General features: G+C 38.7%; 2 protein-coding genes across 5 annotated transcripts in view; both read left to right on the top strand.

The window, feature by feature from the left end:
• The first annotated feature begins 7,239 nt into the window (after positions 1 to 7,239).
• LOC144525442 (mid1-interacting protein 1A-like) lies at positions 7,240 to 8,826 on the top strand. The gene has a single exon (XM_078262266.1). It carries the CDS (start codon positions 7,465 to 7,467, stop codon positions 7,954 to 7,956), a length of 492 nt encoding a protein of 163 aa, XP_078118392.1. The 5' UTR covers positions 7,240 to 7,464; the 3' UTR covers positions 7,957 to 8,826.
• A 2,318-nt stretch (positions 8,827 to 11,144) lies between these two features.
• Positions 11,145 to 12,465, top strand: part of LOC144525441 (cyclic AMP receptor-like protein A) — a 45,167-nt gene continuing 43,846 nt past the window's right edge. For 3 of the 4 annotated variants that reach the window (XM_078262263.1, XM_078262265.1, XM_078262262.1), the window contains exon 1: positions 11,145 to 11,311. In XM_078262263.1, the coding sequence (XP_078118389.1) occupies positions 11,231 to 11,311 (81 nt within the window). In that variant the 5' untranslated portion in view covers positions 11,145 to 11,230. The remainder of the gene's footprint in view (positions 11,312 to 12,465) is intronic. The other variant, XM_078262264.1, reaches the window with a different exon arrangement.

Genomic DNA, 12,465 nt, shown 5'->3' with positions numbered 1-12,465 from the left:
ATCTTGGTTACGATGTGCAACCTAAAAGACTGAGAAAGACAGATTGACACCATAATACAGACTGTGTACATACACATACAAACTGATACTGAGTCACAGTATCAGAGAAAACAGTCAGTTCTGCCAACAAGAAGTGAAGACAAAGCAACGCCTTCTGCAGCCTGTGTGAAGACATAGGAACCACATTTTTCTTTTACCAAAATAAAAGACTTTTATATACTTTTGACAAAGTTTCAGGCCAAAACAAATGTCACTTTTTACTTTAGATAAATTGATTTTGCATTCTCTGCCATTATGTTCAATCTCATCGTATCAAATATAGGCCTAGGCATATTTATTTATTTTTGAATTATTTGTTTGCAACAATTCATTTTTTTTTTATTATTATAATATATTTAATCATAATAGAAGAAGAAAAAAGTATATATTTTCCTCTGAACTTCCCGAGGCTGTTTTACTTTATGACATCACTAAGTACCTAACTAAGTACTAAGTACCATCCTTTTCCACATGATGGCGCTTGGGTATCAGCGGAAAACGGAGCTGTGGAGAAGGGAGGGGAAAAAAGGGAAAGCCGCGTGTGGGGGGAATAGAGCACCACACACACACACACACACACACACACACACACACACACACACACACACACACACACATTCTCTGTCTTTCTCTGTCCGCTTGTTCTCCTGCGCTGCTGCGGGCTGCATCGGAAACAAAGCCGGAAAAGCGGTGAGAAGAGAGAGGCGGACTCGGGGAGATCGCGCTAACCGACTCGCTCCAATCTCGTCACGCAAATTACCGGCAGAGCGGCGCGGCAGTGGGTCCGCTAATGGAGCGTGCGTGCCACTGGCTTCCGCCCCATCCCCCCTGCGCCTCCGCCTCCCGAATACACTTAATCGGTTATAGGCTAGAGGGAGGCATCCAACTGGGAAGCGCTATTACTCACACAGACACACACGAACCTGGACTCAAGAGCGCACGGACACGTTCAACTGCAGCCTGTCTTATCATGAAAAAGTCTGGTTGCAAACACATTTTTAACAATACAATTTAGCTTCATTTCTGACTTCAAGCATGTGTTTTTGCAAGAAATGCCTATAAAGAAAGACTAACTAAGATTGAAATGTGTCCCATATACCATAAATTAATTAGGTGGCTCCATCACTTATCATGGCGGAAAGGTTTGTGCGTCCCTATGAACTTGAGGGCTGGCTTGTCTGGAGCCAGTTTTAAAGTAAGGTCGTACTAAAATGAATCTAGGCCTATTTAAAATATCTAGAAACCAAATTACCTTGAAAAAAGCAATGGTAGGCTAAATGTAGGTATTATGTTAGGTAGGCTACTGTATGTTCACATCTTTTTGTTGAGCTAGTTAAAAGAAAATGGTATTTACTTAATTTTAAACATAAAAGTGGCGGGTAAATGTAACTAAAGTCACAGCAACTTAAAAGAGTACTCCACAGATTTAACAATGCACTATAACATTCAGGGGTGTAGCACAAAATTCTGGGCCCTGTAGAAAGTAATTCTCTATGGGCCCCAACCCATATCCACAGCTATTCATTCTAGCATCTTTTTGGGCCCTCGTCACATAAGGGCCCTGGGTACTCAGTTCCCTTTACACCCCCAGTCCGACACCCCTGATAACATTGTCGGGCTCCCCCAGTGGACAATATAAAAAACAAAAACTTTTTTTTATTTCATGCATTCATCTTCCTCCCTGTCACCTTTACCATTACCCACATTGCAACTTAATCGCTGAAAGTTTAGTTAGAGATTCAGGCTTATACATAGTAGCTGTAAATGTAGCCTTGAGCTGCTAGCCTCAAGAAGATATGAGGAGCTGGTTACAGAGCTGTGGGAATGTAGCTAACCTATTTCAACGTTCATATGGGCACCTGAGGCTGACTAGTGTTATAAGCTAGTGGAATTATAAACAGTGGAATTAACCAATTCAATACTCAAACAATATAAACTTTTCAGCAGGTTGCTAAAATCTCCGAAACTCCCAGAAAAAAAGTACCCAGAAGATGAGATGAACCAATAAATAATCTGAACCATGATGTTGTTTGTTTAAAGGGAAAGGGCCATTTCAGTGCCACATTTAATCACGCTGTGCTACATCGATTGCTGCTCATCAAGAAGATGTTTTAGTGAAGATTAGTGGCTTCAAATAATAACATTAAGTGACTCATGTGGCTCAGTATAAAAGAAATGTGTTTCCAAATGGCAATTTGATCAGACTAGAAATCTTATACATGAATTGCTTTACTTCTTTAATATGATCTCATTATAAATTGCATTTTCAAAAACGTACAGGAGTACTTAAGCTTTCTCTCTTTCAAACACACACACACACACACACACACACACACACACACACACACACACACAACAACAACAACAACAACAACAACTGTCTTATAATGCACAGTGATAACCCCTCATTTACTTCCTAATATATTAAAATATAGCAGGCCTGCTATATTACTTTATTAGGAAGTAAACTCCATCCATCTGTTTGTGATGTGAGTTGTTGCTGTTGTTGTTCTAATTGCTGTTGCTGCTTCGCCTCCAGCGTCCCTGCTGAACTCACACATGCCTCACACTTCTTAGTAACATGCAGTCGTGATGACAAGTACTAGAGTTCCCACTCTAGCTGCCTGTTCATGTAGTGCAGCCCCCCACCCCACCCCACCACCACCACCTCCTCCACTTCCTCCTCTCTCTCTTTGAAGCCTTGTGGGATGATGATGACACCCGCCGTAATCGGTGGATGCTCAGCTTCTGACATGACACACAATCGAGAAACCCTTCCAAACTGATCCGGGTTTCATTGTTGCTTTCAGGCACAGTGCGTCCTCTGACAAGTGGAAAGGCCTTTCACGGGAGAATAGAGTGGAAGCCATTGAGGTGGGGCCATGATTGACAGCCCTGTTGAGAAAGTAAAAACCTGCTCCTGTTCCTATCTGATTTCTACTCAGCAGCGGTGTACATTTGCTCTGCTGACCCGCTTTTTTTTCTTCCTCTAACTGGATCTGGGATCAGTTTATTTTCAGAGGGGGAATACGATTAGTCAGTTTGTGTTTGTGTATAGCTTTGCTTCCAAGGCAGATTTGTGGGGATGTGTGAAGAGTGGGGAATTACATTATAGCACTAACCTAACCACTTTATCAAAGTACAACTCCATGGTACTTTACTTTAGTATTTAAATTTTGTGCTGTTATATTACACTCCTCAACAGTTGAGAGTAAAATATTGTACTTTTTACATCTATCTGACAGCTGTAGTTACTTTGCAGAGTATTTTAGATACAAAACTAAGTAATTATAATATATGATGAATTGTTGAAGATTATACTAACCCAACAGTATAAAAATAGTAGTTACAGTAAAATGAGAACCATATGTGTGGAAAAAAATGCTGAGTACATGTTTACATACCAGTAATAATAATCCAATGAAATCAGTTATAATAATGTAACTCTAACAGGCACCATTCTGCTGCATTTTAAGTACTTTTACTTTTGATACTTACACTTGAGTAAAATTTAAGATGGACTTTTACTTGTAATGGAGTATTTTCACTACTTTTATCTTAGCTGCTTTGACTTCAGTAAAGGATTTGACTACTTCTTCCACCACTGTAACTAACTACATTTAAGAACTGTACTTAAGTACAACTCTGAGGTACTTCTATACTTTAGTTGGGTATTTCAATTTGACCCACTTCATATTTTAACTCCACTACATACACAACAGAGATATTGTACTTTTTACTTTGACTACATTTATTTGACAGCTATGATTCGAGTTACTTAGATAAAGACGCTAAAAATCTAAACATATCAAATACAATAGATTACTCTACCCAACACTATATAAAATATTCAAAAGTATAGCCTCACATCGACCAGTTACAGTACTGCTTACATATTAATCCATTAGTGGTAATATAAATAAGATATAATTTAAAATAAAATATAAGTAAGATAACGCTCACACAATATTATCTGTAAAGGAGGGATTTTAATGGAGCATTTTCACAGTGTGGTATTACTACAGAGGTAAAATAAAGAAAAAGAGAACAGAGAGGAGTCGGAAGTAGGATGGGACAGAAACTGTGAGACCGAAACTCAACCAGCAGGTTTTGCCGTCCATGTTCGCATTCTCTCCATTCTTGCTGAGCAACAATTCTTAAAGAGTGATTCATTTGCTTGTATCTAGAACAAACTGGAGCATGGACTATCAATCAATCATTCCTGTAAGTATGTGGATCTATTTTAAATTACATTCAATGAATCAGTCAGACATGTTTTGTTGATGGCCACACAGTAAAAAACATGTTGTTATAGTTTCAATCTGACAAGAAGTGTTTACCAAAGCTCCAATTTCAAACTGAGCACTTCCATGAGTGCACATTCATGCAATGCTTATGGTGGGCTATTTCTGTTGCAGGGGCTGTGTGTGAGTCCCCCCTGTTTACCAGCAGCTAGGCCTATAGTTAGAAAGGTACAAGGGGAAATTGGCTATCCAGCATCACCTCTTGAAATTGGCTGGTGCAACAGTTTGGTTGAAAGTGTAATCTGAAAAGCTTGCCAGTACTGTAACTGGCTTAGACTAAAGTTACCCTTAGGGGAAATACAGGCCAGTAATATTCCTGCTGGGACTGATAGTGTGGACGTGGTATAAAGTAACAAAAAATAGCCATTGCAACACAAATGTCTTCTTACTTGATAGTTTTATTACTTAAGGTGCAAAACAATGACTAATGTTTCGATGTAGAGCTACATCTTCATCAGAGTCCTTGGAGAGAATGGGCAATGAAGCCCTTAATAAGAATCATCAACAGGTGCGTAAGGGGGGCGTGTTAGCTGCCTGAAGATACACCCATCTCAACCAAGGTGTTACACTCAGTCAGTCATTAAAGGGCAAATGCCCACACACAGTTCAAAAGTGAATTAAAAAACAATGTTGATAGGTAACAATGTTGATACGTAACAAATATAAAATGTTCACAATACAATGGAAATAAAAGTATATTCATCTTAAATACTATACTTTAACGTATTTTGACTTTAGAGAAAGCAAGTTAAATTAAATTCTTCATTTAAACCTAGAGGTTCTAAAGTGCCGAGTGTATGTATCCAGAACGCTTCCCTGCATAGAAGTTTATTAATGATATCTCCACCCCTGGATGGGGGTATGATTTTCTCGATTCCCCAAAACCTCAGTGATGCAGGGGAGCCATGCTTATAATGCCTCGCCATGGCATATGTTAAGTTCTGGGTACGAATAGCTGTCTTATGTTCAGATATTCTTAGTTTGAGTTGATGTTTTGTTTGGCCTATATAAGCCAGTCAACAGGGACACTTTAGACCTTCTAAAGTGTCCCTGTGAATGTTTTTTAATTTACTTTTGAACTGTGTGTGGGAATTTGCCCTTTAATGACTGAGTGTAACACCTTGGTTGAGATGGGTGTATCTTCAGGCAGCTAACACGCCCCCCTTACGCACCTGTTGATGATTCTTATTAAGGGCTTCATTGCCCATTCTCGCCAAGGACTCTGATGAAGATGTAGCTCTACATCGAAATGTTAGTCACTGTTTTGCACCTTAAGTAATAAAACTATCAAGTAAGAAGACATCTGTGTTGCACCGGCTATTTTTTGTTACTTTATACCGTTTTTGTCCTGCCTTGGTTGCACCGGATTGTTGTGGTCTGCAGAAGCGCAGAGAACTTTCCTTTTTATCTCAGTGTGGACGTGGTACTCAGTAAAGTGTAAACTTGTACTCTTATGACATTTTTATTTCCCATTGTATCACTGTAATTGCATTAAAATTGGACAGTTGCAATAAGGATAGAATTTTTGGGCATGCCCATGATGTGGCACCAATTACTTACTACATACTACACGATTTAGGACATGCTGGATTCTTGCTATGTTTTCATAGTTAGTTTAATACGTTGATGTGTTAAACAAAGGAAACACTAAACCCAGTTTTAGGTGTGACCAGTGGTGGAATATATATATTATATATATATATATATATATATATATATATATATATATATATATATATATATAATATACATTTTCTAACTGCTGTATTTAAGTACAGTTTTCAGATATAAAATAGTTTTTTCTTCATCCTACCCCGTATCATCTTTTGATCCCTCAGATTTATCCTGTGACCCTTTGGAGTGATCTGACCCTGAGGTTGGAAACCACTGTGGTCAAAACTCCACTTGAACCATTTATGTCAGTAAAAAGTCTGCTTAAAAATAGGTGCATTTACAATCTAATAATGTCATATTTAATAATATATCAGTTAGGTCACTTAATATAGCAAGGGCTATTCTGTCTGCAAGAAGGAATACGTTTACTTTTGATAGTTAAGTAGGCCTAGATAGGCTATATTTTGCTGATAGGCTAGGCTACCTTTGTACTTTTATAAGTTCAATTAGTAATGGAGTATTTTTACATTCATTCATTTATTGGTAAATTTACTTATAGAATACGTCTTCAACTATTGTAGGCGACACACTGAAATTCAGTCTAGGAATGAAATCAATAATTATTTAAAAGCTTTGGTGCTCGACCACGTGGCGCCTCTGTTTTCCATATGTGAGTGAGTCAACAATGGCTGTCGTCATTGGTCCAACATCGACTTGTCCCGTCTCCGAGGGAACCCAAACGGCCATCTGATTGGCTGTACTGTAGGCCCGAGCAGTGGGCTGATGGCTTGGTTATGAATATTCATACCACCGGTCCTGTTCGGTCAGGCCCGGCCTCACCCTACATGTCATCGGAACAGAATGTGGGATGTGTCGATGTAGCCTAATATGAGTCATTTCGGAAGACAACTCATAGCAAAGATTCATAGGACAGCATTAAGTTTGGGATGAGAGGGGTGTTAAAAAGTGAGTGATAAAGCATATAAAGCCGTATACTCTATATATATATATATATATATATATATATATATATATATATATATATATATATATATATATATATATATTGTTTTAGATCTGCACTCTGTGGAGTTGGATTCACCACTCGCTGTCAATTTGAAGCCACTCCTCTTTTAGAAACAGTGTCAAACCTCTCCTCTGCTGCGTGCTATTTCAGGTCGCCTGTCTGGTTAACTGGAGTGGGAGAACCTGACAAACCGGTTGTGGGGCCGCCTTTAAATTACGAAACCACCTGGATGTGTATAAAAGCGCATCCTTCCTCCCGCAAACTAGAAACTACGACAAGGGCTCAAACACTCATCAAGGGGGGACCTCAACTCGCCTGATTTACAGGACAGCCAATCCCCTCTGCAGCATTACAGACACGCAGACGCGCCTGTAAGCCGATCGGCTCGGAATTAAAGCGGGACACTCCCAGAGCAGGAGAGAAACAAACAAGACAAGAAACTCGCATCTTCTTTATTTCTGTTACAGAAAAAAAAGGAAGATGATGATGCAGCCCCCAGAAACCCGCGCCCAGAAAAACTCCCTCTTCAACGCCATGAACCGCTTCATCGGTGCCGTCAACAACATGGACCAGACCGTCATGGTGCCCAGCCTGCTGCGGGACGTCCCGCTGGAAGAGGACAGGGGGTTGAGCTCCCTGAAATCAGTCGAGGACGAGGGGGACATGTACAGCTACTACCAGCTGCTCAAGTCCATCCGCAGGGACATCGAGTGGGGGGTCAGGTGCGCAGCAGCCGATGAGAGGCGCAAGGAGGGCATGAAGATCACCCGCATGAACTCGTCCGCATCCACCTCCTCGTCCTCCTCCTCCGCATCATTATCATCCGAGGAGGAAGAGGAAGAGGACGACGATCTGCAGAAACAGTTCCAGTACCACTTGACCGGGCTGCAAGGGGTGCTGTCCAAGCTCACACTGCAGGCCAACTCTCTCACCAAGCGCTACAACCAGGAGATTGGAGGATGGGGCCATTAAGATCGGAGCCTACAGAAACTGAAAGCCCTGATTTTTTTTATTGCACTGGCTGAACTGACTTCTCTCAACTGGTCTTTTTTTTTTTGCTGCTGCTGTTACTACTGATGAAATTTGTGGACAAACATTTGAATGATAGAGAAAAAAAAGGTTGCTTAGCCTATTTCTCTCTTTAGGCCTGCACGGTGTTGGTCTACTCTGTGGTATTATTGACTGTAGATGTGTTGATCATGATGAATGCATTTGTGTACTTAAACCAAACCTATGTTTTGCACTCCAAAGTTTTGTACACATCATTCATTTAGCTCCTGTGATACGCAGATGAAACATATTTAAAACCTTTATTTAATGTATAATTTATTACCTCGCACTGTATTGTTTAAGAGCCAAATGTTATTTCAAAGTCGGAGAAAAAGTGGACTGCATGAACTACAGGACCTGTCGTCTGAACCGCCCCTCTGAGGGGGATACTGACAAAAGATTTAGCTTCCTGTTTGTGTTGCTGATGATGTCAGTGTGTTCAGATGCATTTGTCTGTGTATGACCAGTGTTCCTTCAAATCTGATGTGTCTGTGTCTTTAAATTGTGCTTGCATGGAAGGAGGCAGATGTGCACTGTATAGCTGCCTGTGATCTCACATTGCCCTACATGACCAATGAACCAGAATCAACTGCTATAATGCTTCTGCATAGAGAATAATGAGGGTTTCCACAAGATGCATTGTTGTTACTGTACTGTCATGTATTTGCTACTATCATTGGATTATTGGACATGCCAATCTGTCAAAAATAAGCAAATGCTTTTATGCTTTTGTATGCACCTTCTGCACCATTTTTACTGATGTTTCTAAAATAAACTTTTATATGAACTGACTTTATTTGTTTGTATACGTTTTTCATGAATGCAGTTATGACATTAAGAACATTACAGAACAGACAGCACAACTTCACAAACTGAATTTGGCCTATTCAGACAACAAAAACTTTTTAATAAGCAGGCCAAGACCAATTTATACATTTCTGCATATATCCCTATTCTCCAATGTGCAGTGTTAGACTAGTACAGGGAATACCTGACATATTCCGTGCTTTGTCAAAAAGCATTTTTTGTAAAGTCTGTGTGGTATAGAACATCTACTGAGTATAAAGCATACACATATTATTGAAAATGAACTATGTTTTCTTCAGCACCAAGGACGTTTTACTTTTAAATGCTGAAAAAAATCTGAGACTTGGCCAGCAATTCAGAAATTTGAAAGGGCAGAGGTAAATAGTATAAACTGACCAAAGTTAGACAAAACATAAAGTATCAGGACAGAAACGTTATTTTCTGCGTATCTTCTTGAGAGTGTCTTCAGTTCTTTCCCCTTAGATTAGAAAACAGATGTTCAGGAACAGCATGTAAACACTGCAAAGTCTCAACTGTTGTCCTCCTCTTGTAAAGTGGATGCTGTTCAAGAGTTTTATTGTTTAATCACTGCACCTAAAACATATTATCATTTGTGTTTGAACAACAACAACAGCTTATGACACTGCGGTATTATTGGCATTCGTAGTAATACACCTCATAGGGTTCAGATTCAGTTTCCACTTAGCCACCAGCAATGTTAAATGTGTTAAAAGGGAGAAGTGCATTCAAAATTACCTGCAGGTTGAGGAATGTTGCTACAAGCTTCAAGTGACAACACCTTGCACTGTTGTTTGTTCAATAATGTAACATGTATGAGGCAATTTAATTGAGGCATATTTTTTTGTGCCAAGTAAATATGTCCCAGAATACACTGCAGTAGCTGTCATCATAGAACGAAACAGTAAAAACGTTAACTGTAAATTATGTTGCAGTCTGGGGATGGCAATTACAAGTATGTACTGGAATCAATTAAGTTTGCTTTTTATTTTGAAATGTATATATATTTTGAAGAAAGATGTGTTGTTTTATATTGCCAGTGGAAAAAACTAACATTTCTCCCTATGTTTGACTAACTGTCAGCGCCAGCCTCAAAGGCCACCGAGGGAAATAGGTGCAGCTGGGGTTTCAGTGTCACAATAGGTCATTAGGCTGCAACACACCCACTTTCCAGTTTCATTCTTTCACTCTCTCATACACACCCAGACTCACACCCACAAATTGTGCATTAAACCCCATACAATAAGAAGAGCACATGCAAAAATGTCTAATTGATACTGTTAATTTGCCTCTTTTTAGTTGAAAGACAATAGCAGAGGTTACTTTAATAGATCTTAATATGCATGCCATAGTGGACACATAACACTACAGCGAATAGATGACATTAAATGGTCTAATGTCATTCAGCTATACTTCAAAATACCCATTTTTGGGGTACAACTGTATTATATAAAAACAGCTTTGTTCCAGCGACAATCACCCTGATTAACAAGCTGTAAGAAAAATTGCACAGCCTGTAATTGTGTAAGCCTATATGTTAGTTATTGATTCATTGGTTTTAAGATTTTATGGTGGTCAGTTTTAAGTGTTTTCATTGATATTTATATATAGCATCTTGATTAGCACTGGGGCATTAAGCATTTAATTAATTGTCCCATTGTATTGTTATTTACTGTTCCATTATATGTTGTCTGTGGTGTCTGAAACTCTATGGCATGGATGCCCTTCGCTTTTTAACTGCGCAACAAATGTACCTATACGGGTAACCGAAACCTGATATATTCTATTATGTAAGATGTATTCACAATAGATGCTAGCAAACAATATTGCTATGTCAAAAATGTATGATCCATTCTAACATTTTTTTAATTTTCTGATTTTTATTCACTCAATAGGCCTACGTAAAATGACCAAAAACCTAATAAAATGACTATTGGTTTTAATATTGTCCTGTCTGTCTCTTTTCAGAGAAATTTGAAACTTACAAACTCTGTTATCCAGATAAAGTCTAACAAAGAGAGCAAACAAAACGAACAAAGAGATCCTCAAACATCTTTAAAAAAAATATTTTTCTCAGGTTTAGTCATTGAGATAACCTTTTCATTAATCTTAGGTGAATAACAGAGGCTATCATTGAATGTCTTCCTGAGGTTTTCTGTTACTGTTTGTAATAATGAGATCCTAATTAAGTTGTAAACACAGTGATTGTGTCCTAAACTTGTCCGTTCGTTGACACTTGACTCAGCACTGTCATTGGTGCTGTATGTCCCTTTGTGCGCACGGTAGAAACCGGAAGTAGGCTACAAGCAAAAGCTCCAGCAAAACAAAAACACATTAAAGCAAAATTATCAAAAGTCATAGTGACTCAAACATGAACAGTCAAAACCCAGAGGCAATGAGTAACGATTCACGCTGCGTATTTTTTAATACAGATTCAGAAGACTATCGATGCGTAAGTAACGTTAGCTAACGTAAGCGTAAACTCAGTATTTAGCTAAGTTTTGTTAGCTAATTAGCTAACGATAGTTGGCTACATAACGTTTCACTGTTATCTTGCTTTTCGTTGGTAATAATGTATTCGACCTGATTGATTGATTGATCGATTGATAAGTTGATGTATGGAGGCCTGACACCTGCATAACTCCCAATGCTAAACTGTAACCGTAAAAGCCGTCAGTAATCTAACGTTGCTAACTAGCTGCATTAATTGGCCCCATCGAATATTAACGTTATAGTGCAACTAATTAAAACAGACCGTTAAACTAATAGCTTTACTGGCTCACCTGCTAATGGAGAGCTAACATTACTCACATGGTAACAAGCTAACTAAAGCTAATAAACATTACCAGCTTTATGTAGTTTAGCTGTTACTCCTACTTAGCTAATGAAACAATGTTTACCACCATTGTTTTAGATTTGCGCCTCAGACATGCATGCGGAAAGAGTCTGTTTGTTATGGATAATATGAATAAAGATAAGCAGAGGGTTTCTTATCTTGAAATGATAAGTGAACCTGCTTCACCAGGTTTGCTCAGTGATAGAGTAGTACATTTACTCATTTTCTTACCGAAGTGCTTGTACTTGAGTATTTCAATTGTACTGTATACTATTTTATACCTTTATTGCAATAAATGTCTGAGTGAAATATATATATATATATATATATTTATTGTAAGTTTCTTTGGACAAAGCATCAGCCAAATTAATGTAATGGTTTATAATGTTGTTGTATTTGATTGCATTTTACTGTACGCTATTCCTATTATTTTGTTCAGACCAACAGGAGCACTGTACAACGTGCAATCCAATACAACAACACCAACCGTAGACTGGAAACTACCCAGAGGTTGACTCAACACCTCTCTGGCAAAGTTTCAAGCACAACAATTGCACATCATGACCTTCACAAATAGATTCATATTATATTGCACTGAATTTACATGTGGTTGGGGTAGTCAGTCCAAACCCTGAGGATATTGTGTAAGATGATGATAAACCTGTCAATAGGTTCCTTATATTCAGAATAACCTTGTTAGGAAATACCCGGCTTGGATCAGTTGTAGCTTGTCGCTGAATCAAGGCTGACATATGGACAGATTAGTTTAG

This window comes from Sander vitreus, chromosome 11, assembly GCF_031162955.1.
Source record: "Sander vitreus isolate 19-12246 chromosome 11, sanVit1, whole genome shotgun sequence".
In the NCBI taxonomy this organism is placed as follows: domain Eukaryota; kingdom Metazoa; phylum Chordata; class Actinopteri; order Perciformes; family Percidae; genus Sander; species Sander vitreus.
The sequence above is the reverse complement of the archived record's forward strand: the minus strand, read 5'-3'. Positions and strand labels throughout refer to the sequence as shown.